Source organism: Pristis pectinata, chromosome 19 (genome assembly GCF_009764475.1).
Source record: "Pristis pectinata isolate sPriPec2 chromosome 19, sPriPec2.1.pri, whole genome shotgun sequence".
Classification (NCBI taxonomy): domain Eukaryota; kingdom Metazoa; phylum Chordata; class Chondrichthyes; order Rhinopristiformes; family Pristidae; genus Pristis; species Pristis pectinata.
This window is the reverse complement of record NC_067423.1, coordinates 23089623-23114215: the sequence shown is the minus strand read 5'-3', so window position 1 is coordinate 23114215 and position 24593 is coordinate 23089623. Positions and strand designations below refer to the sequence as shown.

The window sequence follows — 24593 nt, the reverse complement described above, 5'->3', positions numbered from 1 at the left end:
ACACAATGGGGCTAGTCTTAACCCAACCCAGGGGTCATAAACTCATGGAGTGGGTTGAACATGTATTTTACATTTCAGGGTTTCAGTTGAGTGTAAACAACCTAATATTGCCAGGCAAGTTTGCTAATAATTCTTCCTGAGGTTTCCTACAGACAAAATTATTTTGAGGGTACCTGGTCCTTTAAGGTACAGTGGATTTGCAAATCATCTCTTATTGCTCAGTTACAATTCTGAGTAGAAAGTCTAGACTAGAGTGCAACGGACTCATTGACAAGAGAGTTGAGCTTCATCCTGTTCCTACTCATTACCTTAGGTGGACTTCCAGTATGGGTCAATAAGCTCCATTCATAACAAGGTTTGGATGGGCACCAAAGGTACAAGAGACAATGTCACCTTTCAGTGCATATTCCTTGGTCCTCAAGTGATAGCACAACATATTATCAATGTATAGAAAATTACAGAGACTTTGAAATATTTTGAATGTTCTGACTTCTCTCTCTTCGCTCCCACCTGGTTCAACCTAATATTTTAGATTAGGTTAGATAGCTGATGGGAGGAAAAGGCAATAAAAGGCACAAGGCAGGTGCCTACTGTACATGTAATGTGCAGCCTGTTCAGGCAATACAACCTTTCCCTGTATTTTCTATAAATCAATGCTTTTGTACATGTTTCCAAAGCATCCATTGAACTCTAATTTGCTCTGATTGCATGTTCTCATGCTGATAAAGTCTTTCTGATGGCCAACTTAAAGACAGTGCTTACTGTATCTCATAACCCAAGTAACAACTTCATTGTTTATCATCAATAATTTTCCTTCTCTTCTCCAGCAAAGCGCAGGCTCTGATGTGTTAAAATGGCAAAATGAAGTCAAATTCAGGAATACCCCAAACAATTTAAGATGAAAGAAGGAGAATGCATTTCACTATCTCTTAGGATTTCCATTCCAACTGCTGTCTGATGAGTCCTGGTGGAAATGGTGTCCTTTACAGATTTCACTTCAAGGCAGGACTGGCCTCAGCTGTGATATTCCCCATGGTCAAAATGTTCTGTTGACATTGATTGTCTGAGCTCTCTTATGAAGTGAGGCCAATTGGGTGAGATGCAGGGATGCTGGTAGCACTGGAACTTAACACCTTCACAAAGAAAGGCAGAAATATAGGAGCCAGTGAAGTAGCAATAGAAGTAGTTCTGCTTAACCTGTTTTTTTTTCATTTTAACCATTATTAACCAGGAAAAACCTGCATTGACACTTCAGGGTATTTTGTATTAATAATACTCTGTGTTGGCAGTATATTTCATAATGTCAGCTATGCATTTTCTTTAAGAATGCAGGTGTTGTACGTAAACTTTTGACCAATCATGTGTCTGTGGGTGTAAAATGGTCATTGACTGGGGTAATGCAGGTGAAAGCCTTGAATAATAAAAACACAGTCGGCGATGGACAGCTAGGAATATACACATAATTATTGTCATTATCCATTTAGTTGCAATCTACAGTGGAAACTGGAAATTAATGCATTTGCTTAAAATTTTTATGTAATTTTAGAAAATCAACTTTATCAAACAGTCATAACCAAAACAGCATCCCCTGATTGAACCAAAATTAAAAACCAAATGGTTCAAACCCTTTTTAGAAAATATCCTTCTTATTCAATCAATCTGCAAATGTTAAAAGTCATAGCTCTTTTTCAAACGAAGACAGGATTCAAAATAAAGTTGGAAAGTACACTTTTATAGAGCATGGTTGATCTTCTGATATTTAAAATGAATTCCCCTGATGTAATAAAAATTAAATAAAAGGACATTTGACATTAAAGCGAAGGCAGGTAATGGTAGATTTACTGTACAAGCACAAACATTAAATATTAATAGGCTGCTAGTGTTCTCTCTGATAATCTGAGATGTCATATGAAAATTCCTTGCAATGTAGCAACCTAAGTTTACCAATTGCACATAAATCAGTGAAACTATATTTAATGCAAAATGAATGGCTGCTGAGTGCATAAGTTAATGCTAATTGCATTGCCATGCATTCTGTACTTCCCTAAACAACCAGCAATGTAAAGTAAGTCATTGTATGGATTTCATATGATTTGTGACTTAATTTAATAATGCAAAAGATGGCTAATTGTTCACATTGATGTAAAGGTCATTCTCTTGCCTTATATGCCAAACAACTGGTTGGCAAAGAAATTCACATAAACTATCCACTTTATGATTTCATTCCATGAAGTAGTGCTTGACTTACAAGGCAGCAACGTAGTGAAGTTTCAGATGACATTGTGAGCTGTGAGAGTGAAATCCAAGCCATTTATCAATATCATCCAAAGGCTGATTTTCTATCTGTGAGTACATCCCCGTGTGCATTCATTGGCATTGACAAGTGAACCAGCAGAAGATGGTAACCTTTGGCTCACTTGGGCCAGGTTCACTTCTGATCACCAAGAGGGAGAATGTGGTCTTGGGGTGTGAACAAGAGGCAAAGATGTTCCTTCAGTGGGTGTCACAGTGGGCTACAGTCATTTCATACATGTCTCTTTTAATTTCTGGATTCCCAAAAGAACTTTTCACCAGAAATTCCAAAAAACCTTCCTTACATTAAGGCACCAATGTTGCTTGATTCAGAATGCATACTAGAAGCAAGTTGCAGGCTTGATTTTCATTACACTGGTCCATCATCTTTCCAAATAGGTGAAAGTGTATTATTTTAGCAATGAAAACACATAGTAGCAGAATTTCCTGTTGCAGCAGACCAGTGTAAGCTTGTGGCAGTGAAATTTCTGACTGCTGAATTACCAGGGTTCTATTATAGGTTGACATCTGCTGGGTTTCTGCAACTATCAGCAATGATTCTCAAGAAAGTGCAGAGTTAGTGGTGGGAATGGTGCTGGGTGAGGGGGAAGATGGGGGGTGGGCCAAAGGAAATGCTGTGGTAGGTCTCCTGGGCAGGTGCAGGAGGCTCGGATTTCCTTGTAATTGATTGTACTTCCTTTTGACATGAAGATCTAACTCACCAGATCCTCACCATGGCAACTCTGCTTGCTATGAAAGTGTAATGATGCTGCTAGGCTGTGTTGCTAGGGCACAAGTATTGACAAATGGATCCAGTGACTTAAGTAAAAACAGAAAATGCTTTGGCCTGAAACATTAAATCTGTTTCTCTTTCTACAGATACTGCCTGAGCTGCTGAGTGTTTCTAGCATTTTCTGTTTTTATTTCAGATTTTATGCATCTGCAGTTTTTTGATTTTCACCTACTGTAAGAAACCTCAGAATTGGCAATGGGTGCTGACAAGTTAGCAGGCAGAAGTCTCACTGCTATAAATTTACAGTGCTTTGCTGTAACAGCAGGAAATTCTGCTCCTCTGCTCTCAATGCTAAAATTATACTCTTTTTCTAAAAGGAAAGATAAGAGCTACAGAAGTAAAAATACGGAAGATTCTGAAGGAGTCATAACATCCAATTAGTGCGCAGTAGCCAAGCACTGTTGATTCAAAGGATAGATTCTATGAGCTCACTGGGCTGATTTATACAAGCACAGCACTGTTCCTATTCCTTTGAACATATGATAATGTAACGATGAGTACAGTACTGGAGAATGATAAGCCGCATTGTTTGCTTCTCTAGTTATGTAACCTACTCTGATTTGTTAAAACTTTCCCCTCAAGTCCCTTTTAAAACTCCTTCCTTTCACCTTAAACCTACACTCTCTTGATTTTCCATGGGAAAAAGGTTCTGACTATTCACCCGATCTAAACTTCATTTAATTTATATACCTCTATCAGGTCACTTCTCAATCTCTTTTGCTCCAGGGAAAACAAGCTCAGCCTATCCAATCTATCTCCATAACTAAACTCCTCCAATCCAGGTAATATCCTGGTGAATCTTCTATACACTCTCTCCAGCATAACCACATCCTTCCTGTATTTTGGCAACTAGAACTGCACCCAGTACTCCAAGTGAGGTCTAACCAGTGTTTTACAAAGTTGCAACATAATGTCCTAACTTTTTTTATTATATGTCCTGACCTGTGAAGGCAAGCATGCCATCTGCCTTCTTCACTACCCTGTCTACCTGTGTTGCCACTTTCAGGGAACTGTGGACTTGAACCCGGAGGACCATCAGTTCGCCAATATTCCTTAGCGTCCTTCCGTTTACTATCTATGTCCTACCCCTATTTGACTTCCCAAAATGCATCACCTCATACTTGTCAGGGTTAAATTTCGTCTGTCAACACTCCGCCCAACTTTCCATCAATATCCTGCTGTAGCCTTCGACAACCTTCCTCACTATCCACACCACCACCAATTTTTGTAGCATCCACATAATTACTAATCATTCCTCTTGCATTCACTTCCAACTTATTATATCACAAACAACAAGGGTCCCAGCACCAATCCCTGCAGTACACCACTGGTCACAGGCTTTCAATTAGAAAAGCATCCTTCCACCAGCACACTCTGTCTCCTTTCACCCAACAAATTTGGATCCAATTAGCCAGCTCGCCTTGGGTACCATGTACCTTAATATTCTGGACCAGCCCATCATGTGGGAACTTGTTTAACACCTTACCAAAGTCCAGATAGAAAGGTCTACTGCCTTCATCAATCTTCTTGGTTTTCTCCTCAAAAAACTCAATCACAGTAGTGAAACACAATCTCCCCCCTCACAAAGTGATGTTGAGTATCCTTGATCCTCCCCTGCCTTTACCAAATGTACCTTATCCTATCCCTTGGAATCTTCTCCAGTAATTTCCCCACCACTGATGTAAGGCTCAGCAGCCTAGTTACCTGGCTTATCCCTGCTGCCCTTCTTAAATAAAGGAACAACATTAGCAACCCTCCAGTCTTTTGGTACCTCACATGTGGCTAATGAAGATGCAAAATCTCTGGCAGGGCCCAGATATCTCTCTCTTGCTTTCCATAGCATCCTGGGATAGATCTCATCCAGCCCTGGGGATTTATCCCCCTTGTACATTCCATGCCTTCTAACATATCCCCCTTAATATTGATATGCTCAGACTATCAACTTGTCCCTCCCTGAACTCACTATCTTCTATGTCCTTCTCCTTGGTGAATAATGATTAGAAATATTCATTTAGGACCTCACCTACATTCCTGGTTCCACACATAGATTACCTTGTTATCCCTAAGGGGACCTACTATTCCCCTGGCTACCCTCTTACTCCTTATATACCACACAGGGAAGACCAGTGGTAATTGTTAAGATGGAAGTGTCTCCTGGGTTAGGGTTAGGTAAACAAAGGTAATGGGTGACATTGAGTAAATGAGGGAAAACAGTGTCAAAATATCATTGTGGATTGGAATATGAGCTGGGGACTTTGGTTTAAAACCTACCACAGCATGTGTAAATATTAATATTTATGTAATTAATTAAATCTGGAATAAGAAGTTAGTGACCATGAAATTACTGGATTATCCTGTTCAGCAATGTCCTTTGTGGAAGAAGATCTGCTGTCATTACTCAGTCTGGCCTCAGTGTGACTCTAGACCCACCAGTGTTGTTGACTCTTAACCACCCTCTGAAATGGCTTACAATGCCATTCTGTTCCAAGGGCAATAAGGAGGAACAGTGAGATCCTCACAAGCAACCTCGATCTCCCATGAAGGAAGTTGATGATTCAGATTTAGCAATAATCTTAATGAACTATATGAGACTTAAAGGCTTCTCTCTGCTCCTTCTACTTACTTCTCATGTACTGAGGTGGTCAGAATGATGTTACATTCAGTTTTAGCCACCAAAGTTTAAGTGAATAATTTAGGGCATTATGTAAAGAAAAGCCAGAAAGCTGAATCCTAACATAAAGTATCCTTTGGGGGCAAATACTGCTGTGTTTACCAGTCTGGCCGGTATGTGACTCCACACCCACCTCGTGGTTGACTGTTAAATAGCGCAGCTAACCCCTCAGTTGTAGGTGGCTCACCGCCACCTTCTTAAGCGCAAGTAAGAATGGGCGATAAATTTTGGCTTTGCCAGTGATGCCCTGATCTGGAAGAATGCATAACTTAAAAGGGATGAGCTTTGAGGAAAATTCAAATTATTTTTTTTCTTGAAAGAAGAGGACAAGAAGGGCTCTTAATAGATGAATACAAACCCTTGTTAGACACAATTAAGATAAAGCTAATTAAGAGCAACCTATGCCTGGCTATCAGAACAATGGAATTTGTTAAAACTTCTGAAAGAAATGTGTAGGACAGATGTCTGGAGGAACACATTCATACAGAGAGTAATGAATAATTGGACTGGCCTTCTGGCAAGGCTAATGGAGACAGCAGCTGTAGACTTATTTAGCAATTAATTAGATCTTCTTAATTAGATCCTCCTCAACCTCAACCCCAAGGGGTAGCTGAAAATTCTCATGTAGGACCTGCAGAGTCTGCTGCAGGTGAGACAGGTGCTGCTCGTTGAGGCAAGTGGATGGGTAGTTTGGGGCATTGTGTGCTCCTTCACTGTTTGCGAATGCTGCAGAGATTCCAGGTGCTTGGTAACATCTGGAATAGTCATGGGCCAAGGATTATCATGAGTCAGTGAGGATGCTGTCTTACTTTAAGGAGAATTTGAGAGTGTCCATGGAGCATTTTCCTGTCCACTGAGAGCTGGATGTGGATGATGTGGTTCACATATTGCACAGGTTGAGCATGATCAGAGCGTTGATGTCAGGGATCCTGGCTTGGGAGGGGATGCTGACATTGCATTGATTATCCTGTCAGTGGATCTGGAGGATTCTGTAATGATTTGGTCTTGTTTTCCCTGCTCATTCTGCAGATGAACTATTCCAGCAAGAAACTTGGAGGAGGTGAGGGGCAGTATTGCAGCAACAAAGATGAGAAGAGGGTTTGAGTGATGACACAGCCTTGCTTGCCGTCAGTCTGCACTGGGATTGGGTCTGTGGTGGACCTGTTGGTTAGAATCAGGGCTTGCTTGTAATTGGATAGTAGATGTAGATTGATCATGAATTCTTAAGGACAAGTAGCATTGAATGGGTGACTGAACCTTTCCTGAAATTCTCTGGAGAAGGGTTGTGGAGTGGGATGAAGGTCTGTGCTTGGCTGCAACTTTTGGGTGGCAGAGTTATTGGAAGCATGGGTAAGATGACTGGCAGTTGGGGAGAGGTTGATGGGACTGGGGGTTGGGGTGCAGTGGAGGTTGGAGATGGGGTGGGATGTTTAATGCTTGCTACAACTAGAGTGGGGTAGGAAGATTGCCATTTAAGGAGTGGTTGATGGACTGGTGGTGGGGGTGGGGAGTGGTTGATGGGACTGGTGGGGGACGAGTGGGATGTTCAGCAGCTGCAGGGACCAGAGCGGAGTGGGAGGATGATAGGTGGTTAGCAGAATTTGCTGGAACTGGTGGAAAGGGAGGGATGGGGTTGGTTACTGGGACTGGGGACAGAGAGGCGGATGGGTGACAGAGAGCGGTCGTAAAGTAGCCCAGGACAGGACATAAGGCCACAATCATGGGATGGTGACAGCTACAGTAGGTGGGGCAATGGGAAAAGTGGGGTGGGGTGTTTACAGTAGTGTGGATAGTTTGGGAGGAGAAGGGGCGGGGACTCAGATGGCTGGGGGAGAGAAAATGGGGAAGAGCTAAGGGAAGGAGGAGTGAGATGGAGGAGACAGGATGAGTGGGATTAGGGGAAGGGGAGACTGAGTGAGGAAGGAGATTAGGAGAGGAGTTGAGGAAGTGGGAAGATGAAGGAAATCACAGGTTGATTGGATAATGTTGATAAGACAACATGGATTCTTAATTCTGCATGGCTGAGTTAAAATTGGCAAAATAATTTCCTTCATCTTTATTCCTCTTGTGATTATAACTTAAATCAGGATTTTCTTTATCAGTGAACATTTACTATATCTGTGCACTGATTTCTACTATTTCCAAAATGTTTTCAGTGCTTCATTGCATTTTTAGCCAATTCCTATTTTTGGCATTTTGATTCACGGATTGGTATGAGTCAACCCATCTGGTGTCACCCAGCAGGGCTGCAGACCCAGGATCAGGAGCAAAGAATTAAAATCAGAATGCAAATCAGTGTGATTCCACAGCACTGCGGGATGGCTGTCAGTGTGCAGCCAGTGGGCTGGGTGCCCGAGGCATAATTGGTGGGAGGGGAGAGGGATGTTGATGCCACGTATGTTTATTTTAGCAAATGTTGTTAATGCAATTAATGACCCACCTTACTGAGGCTGGCACGCCATAGGCATGCAAGGGTCAGGCATGCCCAGTTGAATGGTTCAAGGCAGTTATAACAGCTGCTAACTGGATTTACCAATCAGGGACTGAGGTGAGGAGAATAAACAGAAATAGTTACCGATTTATACAGGCAAAATCTGGCTTCTTGTTGACCTCCTTCCTACTGGAGTTTAGAATGCTCCTCTCTGCTGCCCCTGATGATAAGCAGGCATTTGACAAGGTGGCACAAGTGAATTTAATGGGATTGCAGAGTACACAGTCATCAAATCACCAACTGCCCTAAACCACCAGGCAAGAGGTTATGCTGTTGATGCCTCTTTAAAAGAAAAGGATATTATTGGAGGGAAAGTGTTGACTGAATCTGAGCAGTTGTGGGATTTGTTTGCTTTACTACACAGTACAGATGGTAGTAAAGGTCCTTTTTCAGTGGCAGCAACATCTCTACAATAGGACTGACCTGGTTTGCATTATATCTAACCAGGCCCACTTATATGACTGGGGCATAATACCAAGTGGTGTTTCATTCATGAAGTGAAAATATGCAATAATGTCAGCATATTAATACTTCTTGTAAAGACCGTTGCTTTTTTTGAGCCTTCTACTATGTGGTTTGTCAGAGATAAGACAGCACCCAGCAGAGTCCAGGATGGGACCTGTCAGGCAGTGCATTGAAGAGTAACTGGCCTAGTGAGATATAGTTTCACAAGGAGCACTTCCATTGTGCTTTTTTTTCATTCATGACAGCAATAAATAACTGGATTTTGTATTGATATATAGCAGGCAGAAAGGTCAACAAGATTAAAACATCCAATGCCAATACCTGATTTAGGTGCCTTCTTTTTGTTTCTCAGATGTTTCTGTTGCCACAGGCCAGCATCACAGAGTCTGTGGGCCCCAGAATTCTGGGGCTGGTGTGGAGGAAGTACAAACATGCTTCTGTCACTGACACCATGAAATCTCCAAGGGTCCTGGAAAATGATGCTGCTTGGAATGTTTCAGTGGACTAGAGAGTTATCCATGGTGCTCCATCCTGCCAGAGCTGGCAGGAAGTTTGTCATAAATGCCCAAGGCTGGAGGGAATGTCAGATCACTGGAGAATGAAGGTTATGGATTTCTAATCGCCACTAAAAGCGATGAAATCCACGGGAAATGCCCTAAAATGATATTGTAAATAAAATTATTATTCATTTTCTGTGACCAGCTTGCGGGCCATAGCGGTCTCTGTTTTTATTATTAAGTTGTCCAGTGTTCCTGGGAGAGATGTGTCAGCAGTGGCTGTTAAATGGCAGGTACTTCAACTTTGTGGAGTTTGCTTCAACTTTGTGGAGTTTGCTTCAACTTTGTGGAGTTTGCTGCTTTTCCTGTATATATTATGGCCTTGTAAGGAAGAGGTAGAAGCTGCACTCACTTGGGGATAGCCTGAAAATCTTGGAAGCAGACCATGAAAACTGAGTCCTGGCCTAATTTCTGACCATGCTGATAAACATTCACTGAATGAAATGTGGAGTTATTTTTGGATGGCTGCTAATGTTTAAATCCTGTCAGAAGTGCAAAATAATCCTTGCACTGCAGTCCTGACAGTAAGCAATAAGTTTGTAGGGACTTGGAAATTTGTTTAGTTAAAGACTAGTTTCAATTACAAAAATGTATGGCAGTAAAGCTTTTTGTTAAAAGAATTCACTGCGATATTTAGGACAACTGATTTTCCCTAAGGAAGCATTTTGTATTTTTAGCGCTAGCTTTTTTTCTTAGGTTAGCGACTAAAAATTTCCCATTTATTCATTTTCATATTTATGGAATGTTTAGAAGATTGTGAGTGATTGCTAGGCTTAATAATCCTTTGCAGACTGGAATGTTTCATTTTGGATAGAGAAGGGAGGTAACTGCAGTGTATTTGGTAGGAGACAAATTCTGCAGCCGCTATACACTGGAGGTGTAAGGAGTCAATGGTTAGCTTAGTTGATAGCCTCCCAATCAAATAGGCCCTGCATGATTGAGTTTCTTGAGTATTGTTGGAACTGCAGTGTCCCATGACTCTCTGTGTAGATGTTGGAAGAAGATGAGTTACTTGATTATGGCCTTGTTTATACTTGTTTATGTACATTGTTTATGGCCTGCTTCAACCAGCAAGTCTCTGTTCAAACCTTGTGATCACATAGTTGAAATATTTGGATGTAGAAATTGTAAAGCATAGCACACCATTTCACACATGCAAAGTGCAATCCTGAACTTATCACAAGTTCCATGAAACTTCCTTCTGGGTTCTTTGTGGTCTGACACACAAATGCACGAAGGCGCCCGTACATTCGCAAAGGTTAACGACAGCCCCAAGACATCACTGTGCCTTAGGGCCAACCATTGTTAGTTGCTTCATCAATGACCTTGCTTCCATTATAAGATCAGAAGTAGTGATGGTCACTGATTATTGCACAATGTTCTATTTCACTTGCAGCTCCTCAGAAGATGAAGTAGTCCATACTTGCATGCAGCATGACTTGGTCAAAATTCAGGTCAATTCAGGCCTCAGTTGTAAGTGGCAAGTTAATCTGTGCCATGTAAATGTCTTACCATGACCATCTCCAACAAGCACGAGCCTAATCAGCATTGCTGACTTTTCCCACCATCAGTCACCATTGACCGGTGACTTAAATATCATAGGCTATGAGGTCAGTCAGTAGCTGGGTATCTGTGGCAAGTAACTCCTCACCTTCCAACATCTACACAGGGAGTCATGGGACACTGACGTTCCAACAATACTCAAGAAACTCAAAATCATGCAGGGCAAAGGAGCCTATTGATTGGGAGGCTGTCAACTAACCTAACCATTCACTCCTTACACCTCCAGTGCATAGTGGCTGCAGCATGTGTCTCCTACTAAATACACTGCAGTTACCTGCCTTGGCTACTTCAACAGCATCTCCCAGTCCTGAGACTAGGAAGGACGAGGATAGCAGGCAATGGGAACACCAGTGTCTACAGATGCCCCTACATACCATCGCCGTTATATTGCTTTTCCTTCACCATTATTAGGTTTATATCCTGGATTTCCTTCCCACTTTCACCAGAAGCACTGCAACTGTCACCACCACCTTCTTGAGGGGAATTCAGTGTGGACAACTAAACCCACTTTCTGGAGTAAAAGAAAGATTAATAAAGTAACAAGTGTGCAGTGCTACGATCAATGTTACAGCAATATTATTTCATCTTTAACTTTACTGTCCATGTTGGTTAATTTTAGATGCTAAGATTAAGCAAATTTTAGCAATGCAAAGTGAAATGTTCCTGGCTGATATTTGTCCTGTTGCTTTGGCAAACTTTTCTTTGCAGTTAATGGACTCATACTTCTGCGGTTATTCTTAAACAATCTGTTTAAGATGATAGAGTTCTGAATTTTTCCCATCCAAGTCTTGAATGTGCATTTGTTTCTATCATTTATGACTTAGAAACAAATATCACAGGAATCCATTGAAGCATGAAAGTGAAATGGCTGTCTTATTAGTATGACAATCCAGAACACTGGACAAATAATATAATTATTTCAAATCCCATCAACAGAGTTTGAGAAGTGAGGATTCAGTTTAAAAAGAACTCTGATCACTGTGAATAGCAGCAATAATCTTCCACCTCAGAAATGAAATTGTTGACATTGAACAGAGTATGATATCATAGACAAGGCTAATTATGATTATAACTTACAAAAAAAATGTGTCAGAATCTTGCAATAAAGCACCGATTTTGCTTCTGTCATTTCAAAACCTGGTTTAACTTGAGCATGAAATTTTGATCTTAAACTTAGGTTTTATAACTCATTTACTGATAGAGCAAACACGTTTATTAGTTCTCTTATTTTTTTTGTACAGTGATCTTGTCACTGTGCTTCCTACAGTTTTCTGTGGCAGGTCTGGTAGAAATATGATAGTTGGATGTTTGCCTACAATCCCTGGAGCCAGCACTGAAATATTTTTGAAAGGATCTGGGTCAACTATGCTTATAGATGTTTTATTGTTTCACTTGGGGGAGGTGGGAAGGAGGTGACATCTAGTACTATTTACCAAACTGGGCATTGAAGGTTCATCAGGAGGTACCTCTTTGCTCCCATTATGCAATGTCCTCCTGCCTTCATCCAGTGCAATCCAGATATCCAGCTCTTGTGTTCTGCCCAAAGGCAGGGTGGAATTCACATCTCATAATTTAGATTCTGGAACTGCTTACAAGGGAACAATTTGGTGATGTGACTTCATTCAACTTCCTCTTGACTTTATCTTTGCATGTTTAGAAATAAGATTTAGGAGTCCCATCCATCTTTTATAATAGGGGGGCACTCATCGGATGCAAGTATTCCAGCTGAGCCTCAGCCGAGTATTCAGAGCTGTGCTCTACCCTCTGCTCAGTGTTACTTGTTGGACTGGGCCCTGAATCCGACCCAATCACTTAAAGTAACCAGCAAACCCTTGCCTTGTTGGTCAAGAACCCTGAGTGGACCAAGTCCATTTCCTCCCTCGTTCTACACCAAATTCGTAGTATAAATGTAAAATCAGTGGAAGGCTCCACACTAACATATGCAAGGACAAGGAGGACATGGTATGCAAAGAGGATATGCCTGGTTTCAGCAGCTGCCTTCAATGTTTAAACAAAAATGAAGTGAATGAACTCAGCAGTGAATTGGGAGCAAGCCCTCCCAATGCTAAATTTCCTATTGTATTCTAATCTGAATTCTAAGCCTGAAGACCCACACTCAAGGTTTCAGGAACAGCTTCTTCCCCTCCGCCATCAAATTTCTGAAGGGTCCATGAACCCACGAACTCTACCTCATTATTTCTCTTTTACACCATTTATTTATTTAGTTTTTGCTAACTTATAGTAATTTTTATGTCTTGCGCTGTAGTGCTGCCGCAAAACAACAAATTTCACAACATATGTCAGTGATAAGAAACCTGATTCTGATTCTGATCTCCACTTCCCAAAGCTGTCTGAAGCAAGGTTCAAATGCTTCCCTTTCTCAGTTTGAGGCAGGAATGCATGTACTAAATCAAAGGCTCAATCTGGTTCCATTTTAAGAATTGGGATAGATAGACTAGTCCATGCATTCCATTCTGCAAATCTACCTTCATGATAAAACACTTTTAGAATTAAACACAGCAGCAGGTGAACATTTTGGAATATTGGTGTGGAATATGCAACCCTTCTATCTGCCACACCATTCAGCTAGGTTGCGGCTGAATAGGACTTCAGCTCCATTTAACCAAGTTTGAATAAAAATGGTCCGTCAATTTGAAACTTCAAATCACCCAACATCTGTAGCCTCTTGATCCTCCAAACACCACTTTGTGAAAAGTTCATACATGCGAGATTAATTAAGGAAAAATCAGCTTCATCAATCTTAGGGATGACTTTTAATATTTAACATTTCATCTGTACTAACAGCTGGGACACTAATGATACCATCAACACAAGTAAACCAAGCAAAGAGATTCTGTGATGACAAACTGCCAGTTTTTCTTTGTAAATGTGACAATCAAAGCCATAACCTATAAGTGTAAGAGAGATCTCTTTGTCTTGCAGTATTCGGTCATGGGCGGAGAAGATGAAGGAGGACCTTGTGAAGTTGGTCCGCAGTTCTAGTGGAGTGGATCAGCTGGAACAGGTAGGAATAATGATGATTGTCCCATCTTGCCAGCTTGGCATGTTATTGGGTGCATCAGGTAGTCTGACCTCTGATAATGAAGGCCCCCTTGCTATTCATTAAGAAACTGATTAATTTGTGTTTTAAGGACTGAATTCAATGTCTTATCATACGTTTGAAGTCCTGGGCCTTAACAGGTGGGGGATGGTGAAATTAGGCTGGGTAACATCTGTGTCTATGGGTTCTAAAATGGAGTCCACAGTGTACATTTGCTTCCTTTAGAAAAGTGCACATTGCATTGGGTTAGCACACTTGCACTTAACATCTTGACAAGTATGCAGAATGGGCACTATTACACTGATTGGCATGAACACTAATCTGACCCCAGTGCAGCTATTTTGACATCCAGATGGTGCCAACCTTTAATCTCAAGGAGGTGAATGTGTGTTCAATGGTATGAAGACCTCCACCATCACTGTTCATATGGATCATCAACTGCTTAAAGGTTCATTGGTAGTTTATTTCTTTTGGAGTTTACTATTTTACTGAGCTACTTTGCCCACTGTGCGAAGTCCTGGTGGCAGTAAACAGAGATTACAAGACAGCAGGCTGACTTCAACTGCCTCACTCAGACACTGACATGGATGCTGCTTGTGCTCTGATGGAAGCTGAAATGATAGCGTTCGGCATCTGCACCAGGTTTTAGTTCACCTTCAGCACCCACAATGTACCTCCCATTTAAGACTTTCCCTACTGATGCTAGGATAGGAACTGCCTCCATGCAGCCAATTAATATGATGAGCAGGCAACATAAAGTTGGCATGGTGCCTGCAGTGCAGTTAATCATGCATCTTGATCATCATTTTCAGGGGCTGTTCAATTTTACCTCTCCAGTCTCTTAAAATGAATCCTTGTATGCTTGGACTCCAACTACAATTGGGATGTTGCCACAATTTGATGGGTTCTTAAGGTTTAAGTAGCCATTTGTGGAATGTACAGATGAGACATGAGGAGCTCAAACCAAGTGTGTAATTACGCAAAGGTACTTTGCGGACAGACCTCAGGGACCCTCTTGTAGACATTATTGCAAGCCACGGAATAGTCACATTCCTCATTCAAATAAAGGGGTGAAAGCCCTAAAGTAACAATCATTGTTCACAACCAATATTACATATTGTTACCACAGCAACAATGCATTTCCTTATGATTTTTTGCAGTGATTGCCATCCTTTGGTGCTGGTATTGATGGATGAAGGGTCACTTAAGGCACGCGCTGACAAGATTCAGCCCTTGTCCTTTCTGTAATTTTGTTTGACTGAAATACCACCTGGTCAGTAGGGACTTCAAGGCACATGTACGCAGGTCTCCCCATATAATGCCCCACAAACTGTCAAAATACAAACATCCAAATAACGGCACAATGGCACAGCTCGTGGAGCGGCTGCTGTACAACTCCAGTGAAGCAGGTTCAATCCTCACCTCCAGTGTTATGTGAGTAGAGCTGGCACATTCTCCCAGGGTTTCCTCCCATATGCAAAAGACATGCGGGTTGGTAGGTTAATTGGCCACTGTAAAGTGCCCTCCCCATGTCTAGGTGAGTGGTAGAATCTGGGAGGACTTGATGGGAATGTGGGGAGAATATGTTAAAGGAAAATGAATGGGGGAATGGGATTGCTCTGTGAGCTGGCATAGACTTGATGGGTTGAAATGGCCTCCTTCAATGTCAGAAGGAAATATGGAAATATGCCTGGAAATGTCTGAAGAAATAGCCTCAGATAAGGTAGGTTAAACAATGAACAAATTGTATCACAGAATATTACACTTAGATAGAATTGACTGTTTTTAGCTGTCCACAAGCTCCGAAGGTAGAGTGCCTTCACTGCCAAGTGTGCTCTTCCACTCTTTTACATAACCACAACTTTCTAAAGCCAAAGAATGATTACAATAAATGTTTCTCGTGACCTTATTGCAGATCTACTTAAAAAACAGACAATATTACACTGTTGAAACGAATAACGCACGACGATTGGTAGAAAGTGCAGCCAGAGAAATAGAAAAGCTGCTCAGCAACAAAGTGAAAGCCCTGAAGGTGAGTACAGGAATTCTGTTGCGAACATCCGAGAGAAGCTTCTTTGCTGACTTAACAGTTTTTTAAATAAAAGCAACATGATGTGTTCGCAGTTGGTGGAGTGTTTTCCATAGTAACAACTTGGTGCACAATTAGGGCAATGCATGAAAAATAATGAGACGAATATAAGCAGGTCTTTTAAAGAAACAAAGTTTCAATTCCATTTAGGGATCCATTTACCAACGAATATTGTACAACTCTGAATGTTTTGTTTTGACAATATACAACATATATGTAGTGGTGTATCTATTTTAAAAGTTGTGGAAAAAATATTTCATACCTCATGACCTGAAATTATCACTTGGCACCTGGAGTTGCTAGTGACTTCCAAACCAAACCTGTTCTTACCGGGAACAGGGCTCCGAGGAAGCTGCCTCTGACCTGAGTGGTGAGGCTTGAGCAGTGTAGGGCCCCTCTGATGGCAAATCCCACAGAAATGCTTTGATAGCTGTGAAGCATAACCAAGGCAAAGCCAACTCTCAGAGCTCGAATACCTCGAACGGTCACAAACATTCAAGAACTGCTTACAAAAAATTAAATATACTCTAAATATTTTTGAAAAATATTAATATTTAAAATACTTAAAACAAAATATCAAAAATTTATCTAATTAAATAAAAATAAATTACATTAACTTTCTGCCTTGCAGCTATTCTTCTCCATTCAAATGAATACCTCACTGTTTTTGCACCAGGTATAACCTGGTACAGGAGCAGTTTGCAGATTTTCCAGTGTAAGTGCTTACCTTTATACACATCACCTTTTATCTATTGTGACCATCTGCTCCCCAATGTTAAAGTAGAACAGTAAAGAGCATTGAAGGTCACTCACCTTTTTTGTCTCAGAAACTTAGGTATTAAATCCATTTGGATCTCTGAGCGAGTGGGTAAGTGTTACAAAATGACTAATTTTGGGTGAAAGGGTGTTATTCCTAACAAATGGGTGTAATAGACTTGGTAATATAATACCTGAGTATTGTTCTATCGGTACAGATAAAAATCAAAATTGTGCAAGTCCACAGAACGCTGGAAATATGCTGCAGCTCCTATAGAGATTGATGTTCAACTCCACCACCGGACTCCTTGCTGAGTTTAACTTTGGAGCATAATCAGGAAAGTGCTGGTAGCTAGCTGTTCAGATGTTTGGGACCTGCATATTTATGCATGAGTCTTAAACTTCCATAGCACAACGGAGTTAAAGGCTGTTAGTTTTGCACAGATTTAGTGGCTTTTCAGCTGCAGTTTCAGGCCATCAATGAGCAGTGAAGCGTGGATGTGAACCAGTGACATGAATGCACAAAACGTGTCCACCCTGAGGGAGCTTGATATTTCTTTGACTTGGTTTCTGTGTGGCTCAGAGAACTTATATTTTATGTGTAAATGGAATATTGAAAGTCAGTGCTGGATTGTAATAATTTATAATTTCCATTTCAAGATTCAAGATTTGCTTTATTGTCATTTCTCTGAGTATTTACATACACAAAAAAACAAAATACTGTTTCTCACCAGCTCATATCAGTGCAACAAAAAGAACAGTGATTTCACAAGTATCTTTACCTTTTACCCATTGTGGACATTTGCTCCCACTTTTAAAGTTGAATCGTGAAGAGCTCTTGTGTATCAGAATATTTTATATTGAAACCTTTTGGGTCTCTGAATTTGTAAATGCTACTAAATTACAGATTTTGGGTGCAGAAATATTATTCCTGAGATATGGTGCTTAGTAATATAATGCCTGAATTTTGTTATACCACATTTGAAACATGATCACAGGGTGGTGGAAATATGTGGCAGCTCCTGCCTAGTTTGCGAACCAGGCATATTAGCATTTGTGGGGTAGGACCTTCTTCACAGCTGCATCAGAATTATAACAAAGAGACCACTTCCAAAATGTTAATTTGCCCTTTGTCTTCGTAGATGTTGGTGAATGCACTCAACTATTCAGACCCTACAGGCAAGCAGAGAAGAGCAAGAAGATGCCTGTCAGAGCAAGCTTATCAGAACCTTTACTTATGTGGATTACTCAATTGTTGAGCTTGGAAACTAATACTCAAGGTGGCAGGTTTCCATATTATCAGAGATTTGACTGACTACACAGTGTGTGAGTCTCGCATTACAAGCTCATAATGAATCACTAGACTTTACGGTTTAGCTTGCAGCCTTACAATAGTTGTTTACACAACCTATTGATCTTTCTTAATTGTTTGTAGGTGTCTATCTTAACAGGTGTTGGAACAAAGTTGCTTATGTTGGGATCAATACCAAAAAAGAATGATGTCATAATGTGCTTTATTCCAATTTTCAGTTGGCAGTAAAGAGATGCATTCTGATTAAGTGATTATGGACTGGAATGAAAATACTCAGCAGGTTAAGCAGTAAAGGCCTGAAAGAAATAGGGTTTCAGCAGAGCAGGGCATTAAACTTGCTTGTGCACTTTCTGTTTATAGTTCAGACTTCTAGCAGCTGCAGTACTTTGTTTCTGATCATGGATGGGTCTGGCAATAGGAGTAAGCAAATAGATGAGTATAAGAGGATGGAATGGATAGACAATAATTTATGATATAATATAAGCAGAAAGAATTTTATTTTCCTGTTAAATTGAGGAAGGGAACCTATGCATTTGCAAAACAAAGCTGACTTCATTTTATATAACTCTACCAGGTGCTGGTCAAACTCTGCCTGGGGTACTGTGTACAGAGTTGGTCATATCAATAAAGCGGACCTTTTAGACCATAAAGTAGATGAAGAAACAGATACTTTTGCTCATATCCTTAGTAGAAAGGAAAGGAGCAATGAAATAGACCCACAGTGTTTGGAGTAGGGCAGCTCAGATAACGGGAGAGTGAAGTATGGGCAAAGTCTTTTCATGTTTACATCGTTCACAATTAATCCTCTTAATCTGAAACATCTAGAATTCCACTTTCGAAGGTCCAAGATTTTTCTGTCAGGTTAAAAGAGTCAATTTCAACTGGCCATGTGAATTATCTATTGGTTCAGTTTTTCTCTCTGTTCGTGTAGCCTGCCCTGCTCTTAACAGCACTTTTAGAAAGCTAAGTGATTCAAGATTAGCATGCAAAATTAAAGAGATGGGATTGAGGATAAGGTGCTGATCTGGATAAAGAACTGGTTTGCTGACAGGAATCAAAGTATAAGAATAAGCAAGTCTTTTTCTGGGTGGCAGGCAGTGACTCGGGTACCACAGGGATCAGTGCTGGCCCTCAGCTTTTCACAATATATATTGATGATTTAACATAGAACATTACAGCACAGCACAGTATAGGACCTTTGGTCCACAATGTTGTGCTGATACTTTATCCTGCTCTAAAATCTGTCTAGCCCATCCCTCTCACATAGCCCTCTATTTCTCTATCATTCATGTGGCTATCAAAGAGTCTCTTAAATGTCCCTAATGTATCTGCCTCCACCACCTCTACAGGCAGTGCGTTCCATGCACCCACCACTCTCTGTGTAAAAAAAAAAAATACGTACCCCTGATATCCCCCTTATATCTTCCTTCAAATACCTTAAGATTATCCTCTCGTGTTAGCCATTGTTGCCCTGGGGAAAATGTCTCTGACTGTCCACGTGATCTATGCCTCTTATCATCTTGTACACCTCTATCAAGTCACCTCTCATCCTCCTTCTCTCCAAAGAGAAAAGCCCTAGCTTGCTCAACCTATCCTCATAAGACATGCTTTCTAATCCAGGCAGCATCCTGGTAAATCTCCTCTGCACCCTCTCTAAAGCTTCCACATCCTTCCTATAATGAGGCAACCAGAACTGAACATAATACTCCGTGTGGTCTAACCAGAGTTTTATAGAGCTGCAACATCACCTCATGGCTCTTGAACTCAATACCCCAACTAGTGAAGGCCAACACATCATATGCCTTCTTAACAACCCTATTGACCTGCGTGGCAACCTTGAGGGATCTATGGATGTGGACCCCAAGATCCCTCTGTTCCTCCACACTGCTAAGAATCCTGCCATTAACCTTGTATTCTGCCTTCAAATTCGACCTCCTGAAGTGTATCACTTTACACTTTTCCGGGTTGAACTCCGTCTGCCACTTCTCAGCTCATGTCTGCATTTTATCAATATCCTGTTGTAACCTACAGCAACCTTCTACACTATCCACAACACCACCAACCTTTGTATCATCAGCAAACTTACTAACCCACCCTTCCACACCCTCATCCAAGTCATTTATAAAAATCACAAAGAGCAGGGGTCCTAGAACAGATCCCTGCGGAACACCACTGGTCACTGACCTCCAGGCAGAATACTCTCTATCTACCACCACCCTCTGTCTTCTGTGAGTGAACCAATTCTGAATCCACACAGCCAAGTTTCCCTGGATCCCATATCTCCTGACTTTCTGAATGAGTCTTCCATGAGGAACCTTATCAAACGCCTTACTAAAATCCACTTCACCACATCTACTGCTCTACCTTCATCAATGTGCTTTGTCACATCCTCAAAGAATTCAATCAGGCTTGTGAGGCACAACCTGCCCCTCACAAAGCCATGCTGACTGTCTCTAATCAGCCTATTCTTCTCCAAATACCCATAAATCCTGTCTCTAAGAATCTTCTCCAGTAATTTGCCTACCACTGAAGTAATTTGCACACCACTAAAATTTGGGTGAGGGAATTAAATGTACTATCTCTAAGTCTGCAGGTGACACAAAGCTGGGTGGGACGGTGAGCAATAAGGAGGATGCAGAGAAGTTCCAGATTGATTTGGACAGGCTGTGGGAATGGGGTCTGATGTAAGAAGAGACCTTTTTAATTAGACATACTTTCACTTGAGTTTAGAAGAATGAATGGGGATCTCATAGAAACTTACAAAATGCAAACAGAACTGGACAGATTAGATGCAGGATAGATGTTCCCATTGGCTGGGGAGTCCAGGACCAGGGGTCATGGTAAGGATAAGGGATAAACCATTTAGGACTGAGATGAGGAGAATTTTTTTTTCTACATGAGAGTGGTGAACTTGTGGAATTCTGTCCAACTGAAAGCTGTACAAGCCGAGTCATTAAATGTATTCAAGAAGGAGTTGGATATTTTTCTAAGGGCTAGAAGGATCAAGGGCAATGCAGAGAAAGCTGAAACAGGGTGTAGAATTCAGATGATCAGCCATAATCATATTGAATGGCAGAGCATGCATGGAAGGCCAATGGCCTAAACATGCTCCTATTTTCATACTGACACAACCCTCGCCTCATCCAATCACAGATATTCCTTTTGTCCTCGTCAATCTTCCTGCTGCTCTTCTTGACAACTTAAAACTACCTTGTTTTTCTCTCTTTTCCAGTTCTGATGAAGGGTCTTCAACCTGAAATGTTATCTTTTGTTTTCTTTCCACAGATGCTGCCTAACCTGCTGTTTCCAGCAATTTTTTGGTTTTTATTGTAAATGAATATAGAAGGGCAAATGTCAGTAAACACTCAGAAGCTTTTGGTCTGTGTTGTCAAACCTTAGGACACTGTTGACATCATAGTGAAACTGATTAAGAGATTCTCGATATTCTCAGCCAATCCAAAAAGAAGGTGGATAACAGATTTCAAGACATCTATTTCAGTGCAAATTTGACAGTCTTCAGATGAAAACGAACTTAAACTACATAAAGCTTTTCTGAAATATCCACTTACCTCATCAGCAAACACACCTCCTGCACTGCTTTCTTGGAGAATATGTGATGATTTTGCTTGTGTAGTCATTCATAAATGTCCTATTTAGCTAGAATAGTTTGAAATTGCTCTTTTTTCACAGTGGATATCTCAAGATAAATGTATGGTCATCTTGAATCAAAGAGGGAAAAATTGCCATTCAAGGTAGAGGGGAAATGGACTACTTTGTACAATCACAATGGCTTCCCCACAAGAGTTAAACAGAGGTAAATTGTGATTGTGTTGTCCAACAAGTGGGATATCTAATACATATCATAACAGTAGGATGGCAAAAATATCTTAGTAGATATAGAGTCCCGTTGTGAAGTAATTCTGTTCATTGTATTGCTTACTGCTCTGTAGTCACCTGATTAAGGCACCTGTATTGTCATGACATCTGCTTTCCTGCTAAGGGCTCTGTAATTAGGAGCTTGTAGTGGGGGAAGGAAAGACCAAAATGACATCTGTATAATTACTGTTACAAGGTAATTCCAAATTTCTGTTCTTTTTTTTCTTAAGATGAGTTTCCTCTTCCTCTGTGGTCATGTCTAATCTCCACATAGCACTTTCCTCACAGCAGCCCAGCGCTGGGTAAAGAGTCGTGATCCAAAGATGACTGTTATCATTCAGCTGGATTCAGTGCTGGTGTTCCACCATGGTATGTGGATCATGCAGCTTCTCATTACTAGTACTTGAATCAGAACAGATGACAGTTTCTTCTCGCTGTTGGCTATAAAAGCTCGAAGTGAAATTAGTTCAGATGCACCCAGCCAGGATGGGTGGGTAGAAATCCACTTCAAGGAACTGTCCAGAGTTCACTGCTAATTGATAGGCATAAAGACCAGATGAAAATTGTCCATTAGCAGGCTCTCTGTGAAGCTTGGTGTTACTGAGGGAGAGTGGCATTTTATGCAATTTGTGCTACTTATGACATTAGTGGGCTTTGTGGAGGTGCTGAGTGATTTTCACCCTGACTGAAAGCACAGATGTAACTTGCCTTTCTCACCTCTTTTCCTCCTTTAGGATAATGGTTTAAAGTTTTCTTTACGTGAACATACTATGGAATCACTTTGTGCCATTATGACTCAAGCAATCCAAAGTATTGAATAAAAGTGAATAAGCAAAAATATCCCAAAACACTAGTGTGAACGGGGCACAAAATTCACAAATTCATTACAGGTATTCAATTTCAATGTGAAATATTTTTAAAATAGGAATTTAGGGCTGAAAAAGATCTTGTTTGAAGAAACTGAAATAAAACATGAAGAAATATGCTTCTAACATTTTGAAGTATTTTAATCTTTGCATCTTTAAACAGAAAATATTTTGCACATATTTTGAAGAAAAATAGAATGACTTCTAGTATTTTTGTTGATAAATTGACTTGCTTCCTGACTGGGCATATTAATGTTCCCCCAGGTAGTTTCAAGTCAGTAAAGTTGAACTAAAAGTAATTGCTTACTTTCAGTCACTTATTTTGATTCACCTTCCATGGGAGCTCAGAAATCTGGTGCTGTGTTTCTAAACTTTACTCTTTTCTTCCTGTCAGCTGATGTCATTGTGATAGCGTTGGACGCATTGGATTGGTACACAGTTATTACACCTTTTGGGAACTGCTTCTTAATCATCCATGACTGATGCGATGAAAGCCTCAAGGTTCTAACCTAATTGTGTTTTGTCCAAGTCAGCCTACCACCCAAGGCGTTAAACTTCACAACACTGAATTGCTTCCTGTTCAACTCCTGCTGTGCAGATGGCAAAGCTGGGAGCCTAGTGTGGTGGGTAAAATTCATAGTTAGGTTGGAGGTTAAGGAATGTGTTTGGAATATTACTTGAGGAAGTTTACTCTGCATCTGATCATACTAGTCCAACCTTCCTTGATGTGCTTGAAAACTAACTGTTTCCCTCTATCTTGAGCGGACAAAATGCAGCTGAATTAACTTAATATAATTGATAAATATGTTGGGAACACTTAGTAGGTCAGGCAGCATCAGTGAAAAGCAAAACTGTCAGCATTTCAGGACTGAGGCCCTTTATCAGAATTAACAAAGGATCTGTGTCCTGAATTGTTAATCATGTTTCTCTTTGCATGGATGTTGACTGACCTGATGGGTGTTTCCAACAATTTCTGTTTTATTGCAGATTGCAGCATCTACAGTGTTTTGATTTTAATTATGTAATTACTGCTAAGATTACAGATTACAGATCTAATGTAATCAAATGTAATTACAGATAAGATTCAGATTCAGGTTAATTTATTGTCATATACGTCAGAGTGAAATGAAATTCCTTGCTCCAGAGTAGCTCACAGAGTAAACAGTATACATGGTAATAATAATTTCAACAATAAATACAGCAATGAGTGTAAAACAATGGACTGGTGCAAATTAAAGTAGTGCAAAAGAAATACTAAAGTGACAAAAATGGAAGAGGTAGAATTAAGGGTTTGAAACTGTGGCAGCATCACTGGGAAGGGGATGTGAAAGAGGTGATTGGTCAAAGGTCTGATTCCAATGGGCAAGTTGTTGTTGTTGAGTCTGGTCATCTGGGCTTTCAAATTTAATATTTATTCAGGAGCCGGAAATCTGAGACACTGCAATACATTTAGAGATGGTGCTCCTGTCTGAGTCCTGGTCCTGTAGTAGGAGAAGGCACATCAGCTGTTGGTGTCGTATCACAGCAGTAGTGGTGTAATTGAATGATGACAGTTAGTTTGTGTCAGTCTGATTGTGCATGAGATGGATGGTTTTGCTTTGGATTTACAGTAAGAGAGTGGTTCAGGGTCACAATTAATCAATGTGTTCAGGCAGGTGACAGCTTGAAATAGCAGTTTCGAGGAACTGAAAAGATGTGCCATGAAAGAAATGTCCAGCAGATCTACAGAAGTGGGACTTGCTGTGGTGTCCTGCTCTAGTCCATGCATTTGACAAGGTAGCAATTATATTCTAATACCTGT

At 40.7% G+C, this 24593-nt stretch overlaps 1 protein-coding gene across 2 annotated transcripts in view; it reads left to right on the top strand.

Moving 5' to 3' along the window:
* LOC127580329 (voltage-dependent calcium channel subunit alpha-2/delta-1) overlaps positions 1 to 24593 on the top strand; it is a 532630-nt gene that overhangs the window by 33042 nt on the left and 474995 nt on the right. For both annotated transcript variants that reach the window (XM_052033643.1, XM_052033642.1), the window contains exons 2-3: positions 13776 to 13857; positions 15809 to 15925. In XM_052033643.1, coding sequence (XP_051889603.1) covers positions 13776 to 13857; positions 15809 to 15925 — 199 coding nt within the window. The remainder of the gene's footprint in view (positions 1 to 13775; positions 13858 to 15808; positions 15926 to 24593) is intronic.